This window comes from Cydia fagiglandana, chromosome 20, assembly GCF_963556715.1.
Source record: "Cydia fagiglandana chromosome 20, ilCydFagi1.1, whole genome shotgun sequence".
NCBI classification, from domain to species: domain Eukaryota; kingdom Metazoa; phylum Arthropoda; class Insecta; order Lepidoptera; family Tortricidae; genus Cydia; species Cydia fagiglandana.
This window is the reverse complement of record NC_085951.1, coordinates 13803462-13829092: the sequence shown is the minus strand read 5'-3', so window position 1 is coordinate 13829092 and position 25631 is coordinate 13803462. Positions and strand designations below refer to the sequence as shown.

The window sequence follows — 25631 nt, the reverse complement described above, 5'->3', positions numbered from 1 at the left end:
GGCGCCGCGGCGCGCCCTGTCATTGTGATTTCTTTATAAATTGTAATATTAATAATGTAATTTAAGTAGCCGAAAGAAAAGATAATCCTTGTAAGTCCGAGTAAAGCGAAAACAAAGTTTTGGAGGACTCAATCAATAAATATGATGCAAATCGATGTTGGGTTTTATTTGATTTGGAAGTGCTCTGTTCCCAGTTTTTATCCGATTAACTTTTTATCAGGCTGACAGTTCAACCAATATGTCAATCGAATCTGTCTCATTGAAAATGGAACACAAGTTTGAAGTGCCGTATGTGGGAAATATTGTCCCTTAGCCTGGTAAAGGGTTAACCTTTTATCAGGCTGCCAGTTCAAATATGATAATAGAATGTTAGTCTTATTCAATCAAAATAGAACACAAGTTTGAAGTGCCGTATGTGGGAAATATATCTCCCTCAGCCTGGTAAAGGATTAAGGCAAAGCTAAAGAAGGGTTACGAACTAATGATTTTAGCAGTCTCTGTAACCACAGCTGTAACTAACTGGGTAGGTAGGTTTGTAATAGTCTGTATACTTTATATATGTAGCCCATAATACATTTTCTGTTATTGGTATATCCTATCTAAAAAACAAAGTTCATTCACTCGACCATGAGTAGGTATTTGGTCCTTGTCACTTCATTTTATAAATACTCATCTTGGCTAGCTGACAACTTCTATATGACAACACTAACTTCTATGTGTTCACGTTTTAGATGCGTAATAGCAGCTAATAAGTAGGTAGTTTGTTTATAATCTGAATTCTAAAAAATATTACATTAACTCTAAATCAGTTAAATGTCAACGCCAAGATCCTTAAACCGTTTCTAGTGTCACTTTAGCAAGCGTTTCGCATTAGTGAGATATTTCAGTAGTGTAGAATACGACAAGGAAGAGTGGTATTTGTCCATCACTTGGACAATCATCCTTGGACAAAAATGAACAGAAAGCCTGTGTTATAAGTGATATATGAGATTTCACCATGGAAAGAAGCACCCGTTTTAGCTACAGTAATCCCAAGGCGCGCTCATGGACAGGAGTTACCGTGTTCTCGGCGTATCTGGTGCTGCTGATGATGGAAATCTACATCGAATTCTTCGAGAAACAGTCTCATCTGAGGGTGTACGATATGATCTGTGGACTTGTAAAGAGTCAGTGAAATGTTCTTGTTATTTTTACTAATGGTCAATACCACACAGCTAACGATACATTTTCTAATTATTTACTGGTAACATTAGTAAGAGACCCCTCATCATTGGCGGGCCTGTTGTCAAATATTTCAGTGTTGCCCGTGTACACTTGTAAAATGTAACTTCTGACCATCTTTTGCTATTTGTCATCAAAAGCTGTGCATGAACTGTAGGGGGCAGCACAGGATCCCCCTGTTTATTGGCGCGAAGTGTAAAACAAGAAGTGTTAAGCTTCCAATGTAGCCCACAAGATGGCAGAACCTACAATGCACAAGAAAATGTAGAGGAACGTAGAGGGCAGCACTTGCTTTAGCGTGAAGTGTCAATGTATAGTTTGTTTCCAATTCAATTCAGGCCACAAGATGGCAGACCCTCCAACGCGTTGTCTCTATACCAACTGAGTAAATTAACAGGCAATGAACTCTAGAGAATAATATATTTGGTAAATAAAACATTATATAAAGTGTAGTAACATTTATTACCACATCCAGACACTCAATATATTTACAAACACTCGTCCTCACTCAAACATGGTAACTTTGGCAATAGGTGCTACGTAATACCTCGACCACAATACTTGGTTCAATATTTAGATACTATTAGACACTATAAACTTTTATTTTAAGTCTGACGGTATCAAAATAACTTTGCTCGAAATGCAGATGAAATACTAAGTGTACATACGGGGTTTATCTATTTACCACGCTACCAATGGGCCAGAGCGGATGCTAAGATGATTCAATACTGTATTATGGTGTATAAATATCAGTTTTTAACTATGCCAGATAAAAAATGATATAAAAAAAGTTTTTTTGTAAAAAACTTGATAATAATTATTTAAATAAATATGTAACAGTTAACGTTCGATACTTAAACAATACACTTAAACATAAATCGATTTCCGCGCCTGGCCTTCTACTTAAATTAATGACAAATAGCATTGTAACCAGTTAAAATTCAGCGATATTTTGGTAAAACGGTTAAGAAAATTTAACCAGTTTCCAATAATATTACAGCTATAATATGTTTTATCGCTGTCACACAAGCGTTTACGGCATATCATAGCAGTGTTATCCTCTAGCCCAGGGACCTTTTAAAAGGCATTATATTTTGAATCTTTAGAGTTAGACTAATCAAAATCGCATTTCGTTGGCTAAAGTCGGCAATCCCTTATTTCCTTTATATGGATTGAACCCTTTACCAGGCTGACAGTTCAAAAATGACAATCGAATTCGAAAATAGAACACATGTTTGAAGTGCCATGTGTCAGGGATATATATTTCCCACATACCGTTTGTGGGAAATATATATCCCACATACCGTACCGGACATTTATTTCCCACATACCGTATGTGGGAAATATATATCCCTTAGCCTGGTAAAATGTTAAAGAGTTTTGCCAACAATTGGTCTTGTTAGTGCGGCTAGAGTTCAAAAACTTAACCGCGTTACAATGACATTTCCACAATATTATCCATCTACTTGTTGACGAATTTCTCTCCAGTGACGATGTTCTTCTTGAGCTCAGGGATGGCCTCCTTGAGCAGCTGTTGCTCGTAGGCGTTGAGGGCGCCGTAGCCGAGGTTCTTGGCGACGCCGCCCTTGCCGAACACCAGCGGGTTGGCGAAGTATGAAGCCTCGGTCAGGTCGGATTTGATGTACGCGCATTCCACGACGTTGGATTCGCCCTGGATTTGAAGAAATTATACGTATATTATTATTTTTATCCTTTATTTTATTCAATTAGGGTCTTAGGTTAGGATTTTACAATGTGAGTAGTATGCTGTTAAGCAATAATGTGTCAACCCACATTAATTTTTCAATAAGATGTCAACTCAACTTTATTGCAAAATTAATGTGGGTTGACACATTATTGCTTATTAGCATCCGTATAAAAGTAAAATATAAAAACACAAAACAATAAAAAATACGTATAAACACATTATGAAAAACCTAACCTAGGGTGCCGCCAGCAGCGAGGCATTGGCCCAAGCTACCGGTAGTCAGGGCTGCAGAGAGAGGAATCGGCGGACTATCCGTGCCGTGTCCAAGATCACTTATTATTTTTTTTATTCTAGCCTTTATTGCAGGAAACACATCTTTGTTTATCAGTTTTATCACGTATCGTTTCTTTCTTGATTTATTGTCCAGCGTGTCTTGTGACACAAAGGCCTCTTCCAGCTTCTTGTGTCCCATACTTGTATTAGTTTGTAAGAAATAAATGTTTTGTGAAATGCGATAGACATTTTTTTGACGAATATATGGGGCACACAGATCAAGATGCTAATTCATCGATTCTGTGGCTTGTACAGCCACGTCTGATAAATATATACACGAATGAAATGCACAAAAATATGTATTCACGACCTTACTGCCCGTATATTAAGGTAAGGTAGGTAGGTAGGTATATTAAGGTAGGTAGGTTTAGGCCCGTGTATTTTTGGCACTTCGTTCGTATCGATATTTTCAGACGTTAGAGGCAGGTGACTGCGAAGTGGTGCGGAAACAAAGGTATAACTTCGCTCAACGTGGGAGAAGGCCAAATACTACTGTTATTTGTACCTGTACTAATTTTAAGTGTTCCGTACAAAACTTTGTTTATTTTTTGACGATATGGTGTAACAGAATTCAAAACGGCTGTTGTATTGGTTCCTTTGCCAAAATTAACATCTCCATGCTTTAATCTAAAGTGAATTCGTGTTTGTATGAGTGACTCAGTTGATAATTATGTGGAATGATCCTGTGACAATATAAACTTACGTTAAGACCGCGCAGGACGGCGTTGGCGAGGCGCGCGCCGGCGTACGCCATGGAGAGCGTCGCGGAGCCGCCGCCGGCCTTCGCCTTCACCACCTGCAATCACACCATAACCGTCACATTCACACTCTACACTCTTCTCCAAATACTGCTGACAGTTACACATAGGCCGAGTCTTAACCGATTCGGGGCTGATGACACGCCTGCCGTGTCATCAATGTTTTTTACGTGTCGCGTATGACACGGAAGGAGTGTCATGATATTCTATGGCGCATGGCATGGCTGCCGTGTCATGAAATGATTGTTCCGCGCCACAGTCAAAAGTTTCCGAAAATGGAACACGCAACAAATCGGTTAAACATAGATGTCTGGTCGATCTTTAAAGGCTCTATAGTGGATTAACTCTTATTCATATATATATTGTACCTAATATTAAACCAAGTTCAGATAGAAATAGTCGTATCACTCTGAACATTTAGTTGTTCAGGAGATTGATGCCATCAGTTGTTGGAGAGAGACCGTTACCTCTATGCCAATTTCAAGTTAATTATTTGTCATTGTTGTGTTTTTCAGTTTATAGCTAGTTAAACTGGGGATCTTACCTCAGTACCAGCCTCCTGTATCCTCTTGGTCAAAGCCTCAATCTTGCCCTGGTCGGTCAGCTTGACAGCGGGCTTGCTCTGGCTGAGGACCGGGATGATGGTGACTCCGGAGTGTCCTCCGATGACTATCTGAGTCTTACCTCAGTACTAGCCTCTTGTATCCTCTTGGTCAGGGCCTCAATCTTGCCCTGGTCGGTCAGCTTGACAGCCGGCTTGCTCTGGCTGAGGACCGGGATGATGGTGACTCCGGAGTGTCCTCCGATGACTGACTCTTACCTCAGTACCAGCCTCCTGTATCCTCTTGGTCAAGGCCTCAATCTTGCCCTGGTCGGTCAGCTTGACAGCCGGCTTGCTCTGGCTGAGGACCGGGATGATGGTGACTCCGGAGTGTCCTCCGATGACTGGGATCTGGACGGACTGGGGGTCGACGCCGTTGATCTCGCCGATGAAGGCGGCCGCGCGCACCACGTCGAGGGTCGTCACGCCGAGGACGCGGTTGGGGTCGTAGCAGCCGGCCTGGGGACAGAAATAAGTTTATTATTAAAATGTATTTATTAAAAACAACATATTGTTCATACATTTGACTCATTAAAGTTCTGATTAACGCCACAAGATTGCCTCCAATGCGCTGGGGATGAACTGTAGGCGGCAACACCAGCTTCTTGTAGTAAACTGTCAAAAGTATTCGATTTATGCCAAAAATTGGCAAACTAAAAACTTTTCGTTCTATGGCTAACTTCGATCTCCATTACCAGATCAGATTGATAGTGCCATTGCATTGATAATGCTTTATCTTCCTATGGCCCAGCCATACAAATGAAAAACCCAGAAAACCACTATAGAGCAGGCAATAGAGTTGATTTTTAGGGTTCCGTACCTAAAGGGTAAAACGGAACCCTATTACTAAGACTTCGCTGTCCGTCCGTCCGTCTGTCTGTCACCAGGCTGTATCTCACGAACCGTGATAGCTAGACAGTTGAAATTTTCACAGATGATGTATTTCTGTTGCCGCTATAACAACAAATACTAAAAACAGAATAAAATAAAGATTTAAATGGGGCTCCCATACAACAAACGTGATTTTTGACCAAAGTTAAGCAACGTCGGGCGTGGTCAGTACTTGGATGGGTGACCGTTTTTTTTGCATTTTTTGTTTTTTTTTTGCATCATGGTACGGAACCCTTCGTGCGCGAGTCCGACTCGCACTTGTTTGTTTAGGGATTTAACGAAACAAAAGAAATAAAATTCTGTTCCAATTGAATACGGTTTAAATTTCATCGAACTGATTAAGTACTATAGGTAGGACTTTGGGCCTTAGGAGGTTATAGAAGTTTGGTAGGTAAAGAGAAATATCAGCTTAATCAGGCGATTTGAATGTTGAACCAAAATTATTTATTATTTTAGTACCCTTAAAATATAACTGTGTAAATGTTCCATCCATATTAAAATACAATAACAGTGATAAATTAGGATATTATGATGTGTCTAACAACTTAATAGCTTTAAACAATGGAACACATTTCACGTTCATGGACCACAAAGGTCTACGTATGTCAACAAGACAATAGCATATCGACTCGGCTGACACTCGAGCGCATAATGACCGCAATTGGATATGATCGAGTGCACACTATCTGTCTGCAAGGCTTGCAAAAATAACAAATGATGAGAGTTCGGACAATTTATCGCAAAAATAAATATTGTATGGAACATGACAAGAAGGGCAGTAAGGGCATTTATTTGTATGATGATACAGATATCTGTTCCTGAGTCATGGGTGTTTTCTATGTATTTAAGTATTTGTATATTATATATATCGTTGTCTGAGTACCCACAACACAAGCCTTCTTGAGCTTACTGTGGGACTTGGTCGATCTGTGTAAGAATATCCTATAATAGTTATTTATTTATTTATTTATGATACAATTTTTGTTACAATTTTGAACAGCAATTTTTGAGTATAATCTGGAAATTTTATAAAGATACTGTGTACATAATATGAGCGTAATAAATCTTGTCCTATTTTGAGATATAAATGATTTTTGATGGTTTTGCGATGATTTGTTCGATCACTGCAAATGAGTCGCTTACATAACTTCAAACTCGGGTAAATCCATCTGGAAAATTATGCGATGTAATATTTAAAACTTTCGCGTTTTTAACACTTATTTATATACATTTATAGACGGGTCTATCGCGAATTTATTTTATTACCTTTATTTACCGAAGTTTCGATACAACATTATGCGATTTTGGTATTAAGAAAAGGTAATATGGTAGACATTTGCTAAGAAGGATCGAATGGATTTACCCGAGGTCCACGAAGTAAAAGGTTTTTCTAGAGATGTAATAAAAGTGGAGATAAGAGGTCTTTAATGTTAATTTTGTCAAAGTAATCGCTCGTAAAATCCAGCTATATCACTACACCTTATATAACAAAGTCCCACGCCGCGTCTGTCTGTTTGTGTGTATTTCGGTTTAACTGAAAAACTAATGAACACATTTTGACGCGGTTTTTACCTATCAATAGAGTGATTCTTGAGGAAGGTTTAGATTTATAATTTGTTTAGGTTTTGTGCACAAAACAAAACGGGTTACATGTAGCCCGTGCGAAGCCGGGGCGAGTCGCTAAAGCTCGTTTTTTTTAGCATTAGAAGGAACTTGCAAGAAGGTAAGCGATCTTGACATCACTTCAATCAAAAGACACATCAAGATTGTTACCTTATTTCTAACGCTAAAAAGAACGAACTAGTACCTCACAAAATCAGGCCATTGATAAATATCAAATACCGTAGTATTATCGTATGAGCGAATATAGTAAACACACTTATTACATCACATAATTATTGCATGTGTACAATTTCCTTAGCATGCTGCTTGCAGCGTGATAAGATCAAAATAGCGCGAGGAAAGTTGCATGCGGCCTCAGCGTGGATACTTATCTAACTTGTGATAAGAGAAGATAGGTATGTTATATACCTATCTATGTACCGTATACACGGTGTAACATGAGGAAACCGAATAATTTTAACAGCGTATTCCTGATCATATTAAGAGACAAAAATGCCCTATAAACTTTTTTGAAATTGGCCTAGTTTCAGAGATAATATTAGTTTATAGGTTATTTTAGTTTAGTAGTTATTTTAGTTGTAGCTTTATGTAGTTTTAATTTTAGTTTATAATTGTTTTTATTTTGTTTATATTACATGTATTTCTTGTCTGAATAAAATTAACTAATGAATGTTTAAAAGAAAACTAGTTTTTATTGTTACATAGTGTAAAAGGCCTTTTTGATGGTGATGTTGCTGCTATGGGACGTAGTCTAAATATCCTTATTGATAGAAGGGACAAGTGACACTTTGCAAAAAGTAGGTTTTACGAAAAAAAATGTAAAAATCAACTTTAAGTGACAAGTTTACCAATAATATTTATTTTTTATGTCCAAATATATTAAAAAAATTGAAAAACAAAACAAAAAAAAGTATTTTTTTGGCGAAATTGACCTAAACTCATATTACATTTTTTCCTTCTTTTGACCTCAGAAATGCGTGGTTATAATTATTCGGTTTCCTCATGTTACACCGTGTATACGTGAGTTGATAAGTAAACACATTCTTTAGCATTCCAAATACACCATCCATTCCATTGCATTCCAATAATATAAAATAAATATAAATAAATATTTGGGGACAGTCCTACACAAATCGACCTAGCCCCAAACTAAGCAAAGCTTGTACTATGGGTACTAGACGACGATATACATACGTATATAGATAAATACATACTTATATACATAGAAAACACCTATGACTCAGGAACAAATATCTATGTTCATCACACAAGTAAATGCCCTTACCGGAATTCGAACCCGGGACCTCTGCATCTACCCACTAGGCCAGACCGGTCGTCAACACATTCCATTCAACATTCCATTGGTACTTAGATTTCAAACTCCTAATACCATTATAACACTTTGACACCTATTAACATTGTCAAGCTACCAAATTACAAGAAATCCGGACAAGTGCGAGTCGGACTCTCCCACCGAGAGTTCCGTACTTTTTAGTATTAGTTGTTATAGCGGCAACAGAAATACTACATCACCTGTGAAAATTTCAACTGTCTAGCTACAACGGTTCATGAGATTATAGCCTGGTGACAGACAGACGGACAGTGGTGTCTTAGTAATAGGGTCCCGTTTTTACCCTTTGGGTACGGAACCCTAAAAAACTAGCACTGTTTACCTGATTTATTTATTGAAACTATATCGGGCATAAAAAACGAATAGTGAACTTAATGCCTCAAGAATTGTCTACCAGTCAACAAATGGATTAAAAATTAACATTCTGATTGTATTCAATTACGAACCTTTCCATTGTCTTATCACATTGCAGCTGTAATGGAAAAACAAATAACACTATGACCCGAATTGACGTTATTGTTATCTGTGTTATTTTATTTACCATAAAAATGATGCAAAGAGCGTCGTCTCTTAATCATCATTGTTTATATTTATTTGAACTGAGCCTGAACTTATTTAATGAGCTTTTTGTTTGCTTTATTGTGTTCTAGCAACACAGAATAAAATAATTCTGGAATGATGTCAAGTTCATTGAAAAACAAAGACAGCTTTATCTACCTCTAGACCTCCACTGATAAAAGAACTAGTTTTAATACAGGGAGTAAAGTCCTCCAATTTAGTTTGGGTAAAAATCCTTATGTATGTCGCTGTCTAAAGGTTGCATTATGTCAGCCAATTTCTGTGGAACTTGGTGAGTGGATTCGATAACAATAGAATATAGGATTTGTTGTCGATTTGCAAAGTCTACAGCTCACGAAAACTTACCTCACCATGGAGTTGACAGGATTGGTGATGATAGCCATGATGGCCTTAGCGGACTGTTTGGCGACTAGTTGGACCAAATAGCATACAGTTATAGCATTTTATGAATCAACAAACTCACCTTCTTCAGTACTTCAGAGGCAATAGGCACCATGGAGTTGACGGGGTTGGTGATGATAGCCATGATCGCCTTGGGGGACTGTTCAGCGACCACCTGCGCCAGGTCGCGCACGATGGAGGCGTTGGTGTTGAAGAGGTCGTCGCGGGTCATGCCAGGCTTGCGGGGCACGCCGGCGGGGATCACGACCAGGTCCGCGCCTGGAAAGAATATTCAATTTAGGTTTTTGTTAATTGATCGTTAGATTCACTTATACAATACAATAATTACTGTTATTGACAGATGATAAATAATACAGAAGGTGTAGAGTAGTACTAGCTTTATTTCAGGATTTTTAAGCCATAGCATTAGTGAAGATCTCCATTTAGACTCAAGCATTTTGCTTTCATCTGTCCGGATGTTCTCCTCTACAGGTCGCAACTCTTAACCGATTCAGATTTATTTTTTAATGATCATAAATACTTTAATTAGCAAATCTGTTGCAATTTTGTGTTATTAATGCTCTCAAGAGGTATATTTACTTTATTTATGTTCTCATTATTATCACTGGAATGTCTTTGAAAACATCATTTCACAATCCAATACTAGTTTGATTTAAATGCACCTTCATAGTTCTCATATCTCACACACGATACATACATACATACAAACACATATCTCAGTAAATATCATTAGATTTTAATTAAATAGGTCAATGCTTCATCAACAAAATTAGTTTACTTATTAAATCATAGTTTTCAGTATCAAATAAACACTTTTTTATTTGGAATCTGAAAACATTATTATTATATAAAATTATAGTCATGTGTGGATGATCCAACATGTTACAAAATACAGATAACAAAAATAACCTGTTATTTTCCACCAACAATGCCAAGGTCACTACATTTAGGACAACTCAAGCATAAAATTATATTCAAATAGGAATCATTTTAAGACATTATGCTATTTAGAAGTATACAAGGTCAACAAGTAGTAAAAACCATTGAGAATTGTAATTTAATTTGGTATCAAATATAAAAAAATAGGTTATAAAAGTTGTTATGTAACATGCTATCATCAATCATAGATTTCGGTTGGGCGTCGGTAATTGTATTCTAAATTCAAATGTACCTTTAATAGCGGCAGGCAGTTCCTCAGGGCCCTTGTGGCCAGTGACCTTGGCAACGGTGTTCATATGGGACAGGTCCACGGCCACGCCGGGCGTGACCGGCGCCAGGTCGTATAGCGCCAGCTGGGTCACCAGTGGGTTCTGTTTGATCAGCAGGGCCAGGGGCTGGCCAATACCACCAGCCGCACCCGCCACCACAACTTTGAAATTCCTCTGAAATATCGCATCTTTGTCAAATATACCGACACTTTTGAAGGTAGGCGGAGGAGGAAGGAAAGAGAATGAGTTTATAACACCGCATTGAATAAATATTACATTAGAAATTAGAAAAACTTAACGAAAAGGGTAGAAGTTATATACCTGAGGGGATGTGGAGAAGCTCTTGGCTCCATTTTGAACGGCGAGTGTGCCAACAGGCTTCAGGGCGCGGGAGAACATCTTCGCGTGAGTATTAAAAGGGAAGTGTCAGAATTTTATTGAAAAATTAAAATATTCGCCGATCACTTCCACTGACCCTGCCGACCTTTCGAAGATAACTAGTGACGTGACGTAACGTCAGTGGCACGTCACGTCGTGATATCGTAAATCATTGCTGAATGGAAAACCGGTAAAAAATCTAACAGTTATAACATAAACAAGCACAATCGTATACGCTTTTTTTATTCTCCTTTCGAGAGTTTTGAGTTATCGTAAAGTTTAATTTAAGCATAAAAATTGCAAACCATTTAACAATTTACAATTCAGTCTAGTAACTAAACGTAATTGCACTGACCGTACTGACAGATACAGTGAAGATACTAAACGCAATTATCAAATTGACAGCTGGGGGTGTCACCAAAACATTTCTCATTCTCATATACTATATAGTTTAGGTCTATGAGTTCATTTAATCCAATTAAAGGAAAGCATTTTTTCTGCATCACTTGTTACAAGAAAAAATATCAAAATGAACGTGATACAAGCAGTCAAGATGTATATAACGAAGATGACGGAGGAAAGTGGGCCAGGAATGAAAGTTATTCTTATGGATAAAGAAACTGTAAATATTTACTTTTTTTTTCATGTTTAATGTACATTATTAAAAATGCTTTGCAACAAATAACAAATTTAAGGAAGTAATTATTTGACTAAAATTTTACCTCTGAAGTAACCAACTATATCAATACAAATCTTATTGGAAATTGACTCATTTCATAAGTACTTATTTGCTAAAACATTTTTAAAACCTTACCATTGCATCTAATCTCAGTGTTTTACCGTGATTATCTATAGAAACGTGCAAATCCGGGTGGTTAAATGCATACTGCCAGCCATTTAAAAACATATTATCTATGTACTCTCTTTTTTGAAGAGCTCCATTTTTAGGGTTTCGTACCCAAAGGGTAAAAACGGGATCCTTTTACTAAGACTCCATTGTCCGTCTGTCTGTCTGTCACCAGGCTGTATCTCATGAACTGTTATGAGACAGTTGAAATTTTCACAGATGATGTATTTCTGTTGCCGCTATAACAACAAATTAAATTAAAACAAGTTAAATTTGTACAGAAGCCCCAGTGGGCAAGTCCTACTCGCGCTTGTCCGGTTTTAGTAAACACCTTTCCTGTGGCTATGAGTTAATTTTATAAGTAAACTTGATATAATTAGTCACATCAACCCTGTGTGGCTAGCAAAAGATTGCTTGTGAGATAGCATGCATTTGGTTCAAACCAAGGAAGTCACATGCTGCCACTACATCTGACATGTTCAAATAAATCATTTTCCTGCAGACAAGTATAGTGAGCATGGTGTTCAGCCAGTCGGAGATCCTTCAGAAGGAGGTGTACCTGTTCGAGAGGATCGACAGCCACTCCAAGTGGGATAACCTCAAGCACATGAAGTGTATTGCCTTCCTGCGGCCCACTTCAGAGAACATAGCTCTGCTTTCTAGAGAGCTGCGGTACCCGAAGTACGGTGTCTATTTTATATGTAAGTGATATTACAATTTGCCTTGCATTTTGCATGAATAGGATTGTCATTTTTTAGGGTTCCGTACCTAAAGGGTAAAACGGGACCCTTTTACTAAGACTTCGCTGTCCGTCCGTCCGTCTGTCCGTCTGTCTGTCACCAGGCTGTATCTCACGAACCGTGATAGCTATACAGTTGAAATTTTCACATATGATGTATTTCTGTTGCCGCTATAACAACAAATACTAAAAACAGAATAAAATAAAGATTTAAGTGGGGCTCCCATACAGCAAATGTGATTTTTGACCAAAGTTAAGCAACGTCGGGCGTGGTCAGTACTTGGATGGGTGACCGTTTTCTTTTTGCATTTTTTTCCGTTTTTTTTTGCTTTATGGTACGGAACCCTTCGTGCGCGAGTCCGACTCGCACTTGCCCGGTTTTTTTCTGAATATAGATGAGATTACTTAAATAAAATTTTGTAAGCTATCAATTCAAAGGAAAAGAAAAAAAGGAACATTTATTTATTACAAAGGGAAGTAAACAGCATACATATAAAAGGAAATGTACATAAAGTTTAACAAATGAAGTTTAACACAACACCCTGTACAGATTCCACTTATAGATAACCCAATTTTGTACAGTCACCATCAGGTATATCAAAGCGGCCAAGGTGTTCACAATATCTGAACATGCACTCTATCGCCCTGACAATAGAGGCGTGTTCAGATATTTGTGAGCACCTTGGCCGCTCCGATATATCTGATGGCGACTGTAGGATTTCAGTCTCTCTGTCTATTTGCATGTATTTGGCTCAGTGAAGATCCTTTATAGGGTTCCGTACGCAAAGGGTAAAAACTGGACCATTACCAACTATTACTAAGACTACTGTTCGTCCGTCCGTCCATCTGTCTGTCACCAGGCTGTAACTCATGAACCGTGATAGGTAGACAGTTGAAATTTTCACAGATGATGTATTTCTATCGCTCTATTACAACAAATACTAAAACCAAAAAGTACGGAACCCTCGTTGGGCGACTCCGGCTCGCACTTGTCCGGTTTTTTATTAATTATTATAGTTTAAAAATTGCTGTGGACGTAACATGTCTAAGTTTCAAGATCATATTGTACTCATACATTATAAGATTTATAAGATACAAGTAAATAAATTAAAATGAAGTTTATTTCCAGATTTCAGCAATGTGATCTCGAAGGCAGACATCAAGACGTTGGCCGAGTGCGACGAGCAGGAGGCGGTGAGAGAGGTGCAGGAAGTGTTTGCCGACTACCTCGCTGTCGACCGCCATCTCTTCTCCTTCAATATCGTCGGGTGCTTGCATGGTAAGTGGGCTTGTAACCTTTATAAAACAAGTAGACGCTCTCTAATATAAAAAGAGTCTACTAGACACATCACATGTAGCTTCTATCCGACAAAGAGCAACCGGCCGCCCGTATTTCTAGCGAGGACCGATTGATTCACACAAACAATACATAAAAAAAAAATATATAAAAAGAGTTAAAGACAGACTTTCGATACATAGTAGGTCAACTACTTATAGGCTGATAGGCTTATGTCAGTTGTGTGGTCTTTTATATATATAAATTTATATATATATAAAAATATAAAAATGTCAACATGCCCTTCAAATTATACAAATACAAATACAAATACAAATGTTTTATTTCGGAAATAAAATTATAACAATATTACATTTATGCTAGCCACCACACTAGGCAAAGCCTGTCCTGTGGTGGACATAATACGGACACAAGTAATAACAATAATACAATGAGGCTTGAAGGAAAAAAAAGGAAACAATTATTTGGTTAAAATAAAAACGGTGAAGGATGGAATTTACAGAGATACAGTTACCAGGGATGATAAAGAAAAGAGAAAGAATAAAAAAGATCGAATAAAGTACCTAATATTAAAATAATAAAACAAACATAAATTATGTTTTCCATTAGAAACAAAAAAAAAATACATTCTTTTTGAAATAAAATTAAAAATATAATAACACTTAACGTAACATGTGTGTGTGAGTATGTGTGTGTACGTGGAGTGTGTGTGTTGTGTGTGTGTGTGTGTGTGTGTGTGTGTGTGTGTGGTTATTGTGAGTTTATTCAATATAGTAAATTTTATTTAAATTAATACAATATATTTTATTTTATACATGAGAGAATTTTAATTCACAAATAATTAAGTAAATATAAAACATTAAATTAGCTTACGAATAATAATACAAACTATCTCTAAACTAAATAAACTTAAAATAAAAAGCCTATAAATAAAAAACGTCCCCCAAGTCACTGCCGATGGGCAGTGTGCCCAGAAGGCTGGCCGCATTGCCACGTTGTATGGCAATACTTATGCGTTGAGCAAAATACTGGCCAGCCCTCTGGTCTCCTGCGGCATCTATAAGGCGCTCCGCTAAGGCCCTGTATATACGGCGCGCGCTTGGCCCCCACGGCCCCAGCGTTTCGACCCCAAACGCCTCAAATTTAACTCTGACGACCAGTCAATGCCTGTGAAGCGAATGGTCCCGGGTTCGAATTCTGGTGTGGGTAGGGCATTTATTTGGTGTGATGAAGCAGATATTTGTTCCTGAGTCATGGTTGTTTTCTATGTATTTAAGTATTTATATATTTTATATGTATACCGGTGTCTGAGTACCCACAACACAAGTCTAAGGAGGCTACCGTAAGCTCCAGGGAGCTTACCGTAGTGGAGCTTAGTCAATTTGTGTTAAAATGTCCTATAATATTTATTTATTTAACCCTATTGGGTAAAATTACCTACCACAAAGTGCCTTTTTTTCTTTAATAAAGCTGTTTAAATGTTAAACGTAGATCCATTGTCCCAGGTCGATCTTGGAACCAGGCGCACCTGCAGCGCTGCGCGCAAGGCCTCCTGTCCGTGCTGCTCTCCCTCAAGCGGCGCTGCGCGGTGCGCTACGAGGCGGCCTCGGAGCCCTGCGCGCGCCTGGCCGAGCGCGTGCGCGACCTGCTGAGAAGGGAGGCCGCGCTAGTGGACAACAATGTGCCGATCAATGGCGACCTGCCGACGCCGCAGCTGCTTATTATTGACAGGAGGGATGATCCTGTCACACCACTACTGAGCCAGGTGAGATGCTTTAAGAATATTATGTTCGAAATGAACTATTATCATTGAAATGTTGTCTGGAAGAGATTGCCCTTAAGCGATAAGACCGCCTGTTGTTACGTCTATTGTCTTTGTTTATGTAACTGCACATTTATTATAAACTACGAGTATGCGAGGTGTGCAATAAAGAGTACATATTGCAATGGGTGTTGCTAAATAACGACATAGAGTGAGTACTGAGTAGTGGCTTACTTGCTCTATAACAGAGAGGAAGCGCCACCTTATTAGAGTTAGACCGAGAAAAGTCTGCAGCGATTTTGATAGCCCACGTCAAACGTCTATGAAATTATAACGTATAAACAACATCTGCACTGCATCTTCTTTTGGTCCAACTCTAAAGCCTGACCAGTAATATGATCATTATCAAGAGGGCGCTGTTATTCTAATGTAAAGGATGACACACAGTATAGTATGAAAAAAAATAGTTCCAGTAAAATTCCGCAACATGGCGCGTGAATATATATGGTCAGGCTTAACTAAGCTAAATAAGCTATAGGTAATAGGTAGTTAGATTTTATTAAGATAATTGGAATCTTAATTGTAAGTACCTACTTCTTAAGTGACATTCAGACAACTTAAATCCTTAGTAGTGTAAGTTAGATTAAGGTACTAACGTTGAAAATGAGTGCATCACGTCGCCGTTAAACGTAAGTTTGGCGAACCTAGTATAAGTTTAAAATGTACCATACTTTTCTAAAAAAAAAACCAGGTGAACGTACTGAAAGGACAGTAAAAAGTTGATTCATCCTAACATTGTTCGCAGTGGACGTACCAAGCGATGGTGCACGAGCTGCTGACGCTGCACAACCACCGCGTGAGCCTCGCGCACCTGCCCGACGTGCACAAGGACTTCAGGGAGGTGGTGCTGTCCGCCGAGCAGGACGAGTTCTACGCCAAGGTACGTCACAACCCCGACGGGTTCTGCGTCAAACGTGACGTCACAACTCCAGAGACGAGCTCTACGACAAGGTACGTCATAAACCCGACGAGTTCTGCGCCAAACGTGCCGTCACAACGTCAGAGACGAGTTCTACGCCAAGGTACGTCACAACCCCGACGAGCTCTGCGCCAAACGTGACGTCACAACTCCAGAGACGAGCTCTACGACAAGGTACGTCATAAACCCGACGAGTTCTGCGCCAAACGTGCCGTCACAACGTCAGAGACGAGTTCTACGCCAAGGTACGTCACAACCCCGACGAGTTCTGCGCCACACGTGACGTCACAACTCCACAGACGAGTTCTACGCCAAGGTACGTCACAAACTCGACGAGTTCTGTGCCAAACGTAACGTCACAACTCCAGAGACGAGCTCTACGACAAGGTACGTCACAAACCCGACGAGTTATGCGCCTAACGTGACGGATCAACTCCAGAGATGAGTTCTACAATAAGTGACGTCACAACCCCGACGAGTTCTGCGCCAAACGTGACGTCACAACTCCATAGACAAGTTCTACGACAAATGACGTCGCAAACCCGACGAGTTCTGCGCCAAACATGACGTCACAACTCCATAGACAAGTTTTATGACAAATGACGTCACAAACCCGACGAGATCTGCGCCAAACGTGACAACTCCACAGGACAGATCCACCATGCCACCCTTACTTACCCCCTTATTCATAAACGCGCTACAAACTTCAATTAGCTAATAATCGTTTGTCTTTATCTGTCATTTTGACTTATCTATTTGTAAGAAAGAGATAAAACATAATTTAACTAAATCAGTCCCGTAAAGTTTAATGCATGGAGGTTAAAATGTAATTTACTGTTTTGGAGTTGAAACTCTAGGTCGATGGGGTCCCAGCGCGCATAAGTAGTTCTGGTTGACGTAACTGACCGAAGAGATGATGTAAATGATTTATCTATTTACTGTTTTTAAATATTTTCAGAACCTGTACTCCAACTTCGGCGAGATCGGGCAGACGATGAAGTCTCTCATGGAAGAGTTCCAGAAGAAAGCCAAGAGCCACGAGAAAGTGGAGAGCATCGCGGACATGAAGAGCTTTGTGGAGGCTTACCCGCTCTTCAAGGTAAGGGCTACATTGTGAAGGAGTTCTGGAAGATTAAAAGTATAAGAAATAATCTTATTACATATAACAGGGTCTGAGATATGTGAGGTAGATGCGTTATTGTCGATATTGGATGTGGGTTGGGTACCAAGTTATTCGTACGGAGACGGCGAAACAAACAAACAATAATTTATTTGCAAAAAAAGGGTAACATTTAAAGGTCGTTAATGTTAGTAAACAGTATTTTCTTTCACCTTTTCAGCTGTGTACAAACAACATGCAAATCCATAAAGGCATCTTAAAAATATGTAATTACATTTGAAAACTAACTATAAAACTAACATTTTATTAAAATCAGAAGTAATTTGCCGTGTTGCGGACGCCTGGCGATCGCGATTATTCACGCGAAATTGAACTTTACGGAGGCCCGCGTAAGGCCGTAATTGCATTGGCGAAGCTTTTGGCTGTAACCGTCGTTGGCAAGACTTTCCGATGACGGCCACAGCCGACTGTGGCGGTCAAAAGGTTACCCAGTCTACTTTGATTCCAAAATTCTTTACGGTATACCAGCTAGGGGGCTGCAAAATACGGTCGGCGCTCAAAACCTTGCTGATCCGGTACGTCACTACTATAGCTATGACCCTCGAGTCAATTTGTGACTACGGTACAGATGTAGTGAATAATTGTTTTCCTTCGTATTTTCACGGAAACGTAAGAACCAACGTATCTTGCTATTCAGACAGTCTCGGTACAAAAACTACTGACTTTGACTGAAGTAGCATGACAGATACGAACGTTTCCGAGAACGTTTCATCTGTATCCACTATTTTACGTTTGTGGTTGAACTACAAATGATTCGACACACTATTTGATATGTACTGAGACCAGCATTCAAAAAGTGATCATTATGTCTAGACAGAAAGGACCAGCTAACATGTAATGCACGTTCCTGTTACAGAAAATGTCGGGCACAGTGACGAAGCACGTGACAGTGGTGGGCGAGCTGTCGTCGATGGTGGCCAAGCGGTCACTGCTGGCCGTCTCCGAGCTGGAGCAGGAGCTGGCCTGCCAGAGCGACCACGCCAAGCATCTACAGGTGACGATACAACGTCCGGCACAGTGGCGGTGGGGGGCGAGCTGTCGTCGATGGTGGCCAAGCGGTTACTGCTGGCCGTCTCCGAGCTGGAGCAGGAGCTGGCCTGCCAGAGCGACCACGTCAAGCATCTACAGGTGACGATACAACGTCCGGCACAGTGGCGGTGGTGGTCGAGCTGTCGTCGATGGTGGCCAAGCGGTCACTGCTGGCCGTCTCCGAGCTGGAGCAGGAGCTGGCCTGCCAGAGCGACCACGCCAAGCATCTACAGGTGACGATACAACGTCCGGCACAGTGACGGTGGTGGCCGAGCTGTCGTCGATGGTGGCCAAGCGGTCACTGCTGGCCGTCTCCGAGCTGGAGCAGGAGCTGGCCTGCCAGAGCGACCACGCCAAGCATCTGCAGGTGACGACACAACGTCCGGCACAGTGACGGTGGTGGGCGAGCTCTGTCGTCGATGGTGGCCAAGCGGTCACGGCACTGCAGGAGCTGGCCTGCCAGAGCGACCACGCCAAACATTTACAAGTTTTGGTTGATTGATGAGTCTGCATAATATCAATTGATATTTTTTTGTTTAATCAGAAACCATAATTTTATTCATTTTAAGTTGGGATACTATACAAGATTTGCCTACAACAAAATTGGGAACTAGAACATCCTAGATATCTTTGTACCTATAGGTATTTAACTGACTTCTGCGAAAAGCGGTGCTATCAACATTTCCTCCCACATGTTTTTAATGATTAAGTCATATAGAAGCAAAGTGGATATATATAGAATACTCTTTACTGCACAACTCAGGGGAAGACACAGACGATACAGCTTTAAGATGTTGCTGAAATTATTTTCTCATAAATCATAAAAAATCTGAAAGTCTGATATATCATTACTAACATTAGAATACATTTATCGTACTTATAATTATATCACTGCAGATTTATTTATTAGTCAAATAAGTAACACAGCATTACAGTAAAACCAAGGCACTGTGAAACTACAAAATAAAATACAATACAAAGAAACTACAAATAAAACCCAAAGACAAATTAAACATTAGATTTGAGCGACGACGTAACAGCGTGGCTCCGTTGCGTCGTCGGACTGGGTGTAGGGTTATTACAGATCCCACAGTATTGTAATTATTTAACTCAATTAACCTTTCTCCACAGCGCCTAAAAGCCCTGCTAGCCAACGACTCGGTCCGCCACCACGACGCGGCCAAACTAGTAGCTCTGTACGCCCTCCGCTACGAGAAGCACGCCTCCAACGCCCTGGGGACCCTCGTCGAAGCCCTGAAGGCGCGGGGCTGCCCGGAGCCGCTTGTCAAGAACGTACTGCTGGTGCTGGAGCACGGAGGCGCGCATGCGAGGCAGAGCGATCTCTTCGGGCTGCAGGATGCTGTCAAAATCACTAAGAGGCTGTTCAAGGTAACATCACTACTGTCAAAGAGAATAGTGTATAGAGGCGGATTGTCAAAGTAATTTATCTATACTTCGTTTTTTTAGCATTAGAAATTAGGTAAACAATCTTGATGTCTTTTAATTGAAGAACACATATTTTAAAAATAAGTTACTGCAAATATGTAACAATTATGAATCTAATACCATCATTTATATTATTCTGCTTTCATAAGTAAGTTATTGATTTTTAAAAAGTTCGGGTACGGAATCCTAAAAAGAAGCCGATTTGACTAGTAGGAAAGTATAGCCTATTGTCGATGAAGTTTTCGGTTTAGCCTATAAAGTGGCAATCCCACACCGGGGTATACTGCGCAGGGTTTGTTTTAGTGTTTAGAACTAAAACGTTATCTACCAATTATTTCATGTTATTTACAGGTGCACTTACCATTTCTAGATCCTTCAACATTATACTTACTAACATTTTTGTCATCAGGGCCTCAGCGGCGTCGAAAATATCTACACCCAGCATACACCCCTCCTCAAAGACACCCTTGAAGACCTCATCAAGGGCAAGCTCCGTGAAAACCTCTACCCGACCCTCGGCGGGGACGAGGCCTACGGCCGTCGGCCCCAGGACATCATAGTCTTCATCGTCGGTGGCGCCACCTACGAGGAGTCCTTGTGCGTTCATCAGATCAACCAAGCGTACCCTGGAGTCAGGGTGGTGCTTGGTGGGACGACTATACATAATTCGGCGTCGTATTTCGAAGAGGTGAAGGCAGCGATGCAGGGCGTGCACAGGATACATACGAGGCATATTAGGAATGTTTAGAGCAGCGGTGGGCAACCAAAAGGTTGCCCACCAAAAAGCAGCCAAGGGCCACATAGTAGTTAACGGAGGTGACGCGGGCCGTACTTTGTTAATATTTATGACTTTATGAGAAATTGTCGTTTGTCACTATTACATACAAAATAGCCAAGGCGGCACTCGGGCCGCAAGTTACAGGTTCACGAGCCGCATGAGGCCCGCGGGCCTCAGGTTGCCGACCGCTGGTTTAGAGTAATCGAATGCTTGCCAGGCTGGGATGAGTACTAGTGTGTCCATGCATTCCAATATTTTTTTAAATCCATAGATATTTATAAAATTTAATCCGCAGCACGAATATTGTACGATTCTCACCGACCGGCTGGAAGCGGGCCGCGCCGGAGCGCATTTTCAATGTATACATTTTTGTATGTCAGAAGAGATGGAGTCTGTCCGGAGCCGGCCGCGTCCGCGAGGAGGGGTTATTCCCAATAGTTACCACCAAGTTCTTACCATTGGTTACTACTGGGAATTTTTTTCCCACCTTTTACCACTGGGAAAAAAATTCCCACTAGTTACCACCAACTCGGCTTAGCTTGGGAATAAAAATTCCCAGTAGTTACCACTAAACCGAGTTGGTGGTAACCCGCGAGGAGCCGACCGGCTTGCTTGCTTTACAAATGTAATAAAATGCGCTCGTACATAGTGGGAATCGTACATAAAAGTTGAATTGGTGAACTACCAAATCTTGAGGACTTAGATTATGCTATGCGTTGGCAGTTGTTTCTTTTTGTCACATATTTCCGCCTCAAAAATGAATGAAGCGTGGCATGCAAACGAGGCATATGTTTATGCATGTTATTCCCAGTAGTTACCATTAACTTACTGTAGTTACTGTTAAAGCTAGTAACAACTATCAGATATGTCGGGAACCAGTGTTACCATATTTTTGAGTGCCTGGCCGCTCTGATATATTTGATGGCATCTGTCATCAGGTACATCAATTATTTGTATCACGGGTATGGTGGTAACTGCTGGTAATAACATTATCCAACTCTAGTATTTTTAAGCTTTACCATATAAGCAATTTATTTATTCCCCTAATCTTAAGTATTGTACATGGTATAATAATATACTCCGCCTGGTACTCTCTTCCCGTCTTTTCGTGGTCACGTGACTGACACAAGCCTACGTCATCATGCGACAGCTCGGAGTAAATATCTATGGAGTAGAGACGCGCACTAATTTCTATCTGAAAAATTCTGTCGTTTTTGGCGCGGGGGACGAGGTAACGCACACAAATAATGTTAACACTAATGCATTTTTAGCATACGTCGCTACACACGCACACGACAAAATTATCAAACACTAGCAAAAACTATATTCACACAAGTACAAGAACAAACACGGACAACCCTGTCCGTGAACGAGATGACGTCAGTTCTAAGTAAACCTAGATAGTGCGAGGGACGCGTCGATAATATTGTCGATAAAATTGACAATGAATTTTAATTTCTGCTTTTATCAATTATAATAATAATACAATATCAAGTCTTTGTTCTTTTTTACTAACTTTCAATTTTTGTATTGTTTAGATGTTATTTCTAATAGTTTGTCAATTTGTTTAGGGCCAATCTTGCAAGCTGATATAGAATGATCTTTTATTATCAGTTCATTAGTTGATATTTTACATGTTGGTTTACTTCTGAAAGCAATGCAATATACTATCGAGCATGCAGATCTGCATGATGACAGAGATGATACGCGGCCATAGGATGTCATTTAAGGGATATTGAGTAGGGGATAATTAGTATATATATCGGCGGTAGATCGTAAAATCGGGCATATTGAGATATTCCTAGGCATATCATGAAACGCCGCCATTTAATAATCTGCCTTTTGCATTTTTTGCCACTGCTAGTGCTGCATTCTATGTGGCATTTGGAGCAGAATGCGTAGATACTAGGTAGGTACTAAAATCATACCCAAACACGTACTATAAGTAGGATGTCAAGCCATTTCAATGGTTATCATTTGCTAAAATTTAGGACATCCTACTTATTCGATATGCCTAAATGTTGAGGTTTGAACGGTATGGCTGGTGGTCACTAGTCAGATCATGACATGCCGGCGTTTCATGATCTGCTTAGGAATATCACACCTTGAAGTTAGCACGATATGGCTGGTGGTCACTAGGCAGATCATCATCTGCCTAGGAATATCACACCTTGAGGTTTGTACGATATGGTTGGTGTTCGCTAGTCATCATGACCATCTGTATATTATTCATTATGTTTATATCGATTTTACCGATATTGGTTTTTATGGTGTCCCATCACTAATATTAGTACGGTGATACCAGAGTAATAAATTAAAAGTGCCTATTTATGGAAAGTGACAGCCGTAAATACCTTAAATTAATAATATATCTGACATGTTAAATAAAAATATATAGCTGGTCAAGCAAATCTTGTCAGTAAAAAAGGCGCGAAATTCTAATTTTCTATAGGACGATATCCCTTCCCGCCTACATTTTTCAAATTTGCCGCCTTTTTCTACTGACAAGATCTGCTTGACCAGCTATATGTAGAAACTAAAGGAAAAATTAATTTTCAAAAAATAGTCTATCGGTAATTTTACTTTATTTAGGGGTTGTGCACAAATCACGCGAGATGTTTTCGACTACTTTTTGATCCCCCGTCCCCCTTTTCTTCATTCTTATAGATCTATTAATTTGATTAAATAGATTAGGTTGATATGAAACTAAGGTGTTATATAAAAATAATGTGTTACATAAATTATATAACAAAAAGCATAGCAAATAGGGCATATTACTGCAATGTTCTGCCGCCAGAGTGTAGCACTAAGCTAGCTAGTAAATTTTCTCTTTTCTCTTTATCGCTCAAATATGCAATAGTGATAGAGAGGTTAGATAACGAAATTTAAATTTTCGTGTTCCGCGGCGGACCCCCAGATTGTGATGGATTGTGGTAGTCGCGCCCCCTACGCAGAGTTTCGCATAATATTTCCTATTAGAAATTCTACTTGTACCTAATTAATATTTAGAAAGTCTTCTTTAGAATTACCCTAAATTAGATCTAATATCATATCACTGGTATCACTGTCAGATTGACAATGTTTTTTAGTTATTTGCAAAATTAATGCACTATTTGATAATATTTAGATGTAATAGTACTTAAATATGATAAGAAACGTGTTCTTTTTGTAGACTAGACGTTTCCGATCTCATTTTGCATAAGAAAACGCTGCAATTCGGCATTTTCGGCTCCTATCATTCCGCTTAGACTGACGTTTGCTGAATGGCGTATGACGTGTGGCAACTAGTTTTATATAACCTCCTTGACCGGCGGCCGCGATCTTTTTGCAGAGGGGAACGCCTGTTAATGGCCGCTCCATAGATATTTACTCCGAGTGCGACAGCGCTGTATGATAATATGCGATAGCGCTATATAAAGTGGCAATGTTATTGTGACGTAGGCTTGTGTCACTCTGGGAAGAGAAGACCATGTTTTATTAGACTTTGGTATTGTAATTACAAATAAATGAAATAAAACACGTGACTGTTGTGTTCAAAACACGTTTTTTTTACTTTTTTATTGAAAAATAATTGCGGCCACAGATGTTCGTGGTGAACAATTACGAGTTATTTAAAAAAACCATCCTGCCATCGAGTTTGGCACAGAGTGCTTCACGCCTTCGTCCAGCTTCGCTTTAAGCTTACAAATCAATTAGGCGTTTTATAAAAACCAATTTACATACTCGGCTCTCCACTCCTTTCAGTCTTTATACATAATTATACAATCACGACCCCTAGCATGATACTGTTTAGTTTATTGTACTCGTTAAACTGTATCACGTTAGGGGGGCGAGCGGCGTGCTAGTGAAATACTTGAAATAATTTGAAAAGAGCATCATCGATTTAGAAATATAGATGGAGTAACCGTAGGATTTGGTTTTTGACAGTTAAGAATTGACCTTTTAATACAAATGATGCTAAAACCTACCATTTAATCCTTTATAAATCAGTGGGAATATATTTCCCACCTGATTTGGATCTTTGTTTCAGAGTGACAGAGTTCAATTTTGCTTAATTTGTGACACAACTCTGCCTTATAAGCGGTTAACTGATAGCCTTAGCTTCATATGTATTAATTAGGGTCTATAAACTGTCGAAAATACTTTTTTACCCGACTATACCATCAAAGTTATAATAGTTTTGCCTCAAATAATTTCAATTATACAACGTAGTTTGGCAAAACATCGATTAATCTTTGAAATTGTTTGTTGTTGTAGATTATTTGTTAAAATTGACTTAGTATTGTTCTAGTTGCAAACAACGCTACTATACAATCGATTATAAGTGTGGCATTGTTTAAATACTACTGAAGTATTTGTGGTATAAATAAAATTTAAAGATTATTTTATAAACAAGAAAAAAAGAGAATTAGTCTGTGAACCAAACTGTAGTTTAATTAATTTGAAAAGATAATAACTCATTTGAGTGTAACGGGTCTGATCTAGAAAAAATATTGAGCAATTCAGTACCGCAAATTAAAA

General features: G+C 39.4%; 2 protein-coding genes across 2 annotated transcripts; one reads left to right on the top strand and one right to left on the bottom strand.

Annotated features, from left to right (window-relative positions):
- Positions 1 to 1665: 1665 nt before the first annotated feature.
- LOC134674671 (malate dehydrogenase, mitochondrial) lies at positions 1666 to 11188 on the bottom strand. Its single transcript, XM_063532795.1, has 6 exons — positions 10997 to 11188; positions 10639 to 10849; positions 9529 to 9725; positions 4841 to 5080; positions 3966 to 4058; positions 1666 to 2893 (listed from the first exon to the last, which is right to left on the bottom strand). The coding sequence occupies exons 1-6, from the start codon at positions 11072 to 11074 to the stop codon at positions 2684 to 2686; spliced, it is 1029 nt and encodes a 342-aa protein (XP_063388865.1). The 5' UTR covers positions 11075 to 11188; the 3' UTR covers positions 1666 to 2683.
- Positions 11189 to 11471: 283 nt separating this feature from the next.
- LOC134674490 (vacuolar protein sorting-associated protein 45) lies at positions 11472 to 24761 on the top strand. The gene is made up of 9 exons (XM_063532590.1): positions 11472 to 11675; positions 12403 to 12601; positions 13769 to 13918; positions 15442 to 15701; positions 16504 to 16638; positions 17636 to 17776; positions 18714 to 18851; positions 20018 to 20275; positions 20742 to 24761. Exons 1-9 carry the CDS (start codon positions 11583 to 11585, stop codon positions 21078 to 21080), a joined length of 1713 nt encoding a protein of 570 aa, XP_063388660.1. The 5' UTR covers positions 11472 to 11582; the 3' UTR covers positions 21081 to 24761.
- Positions 24762 to 25631: the final 870 nt, after the last annotated feature.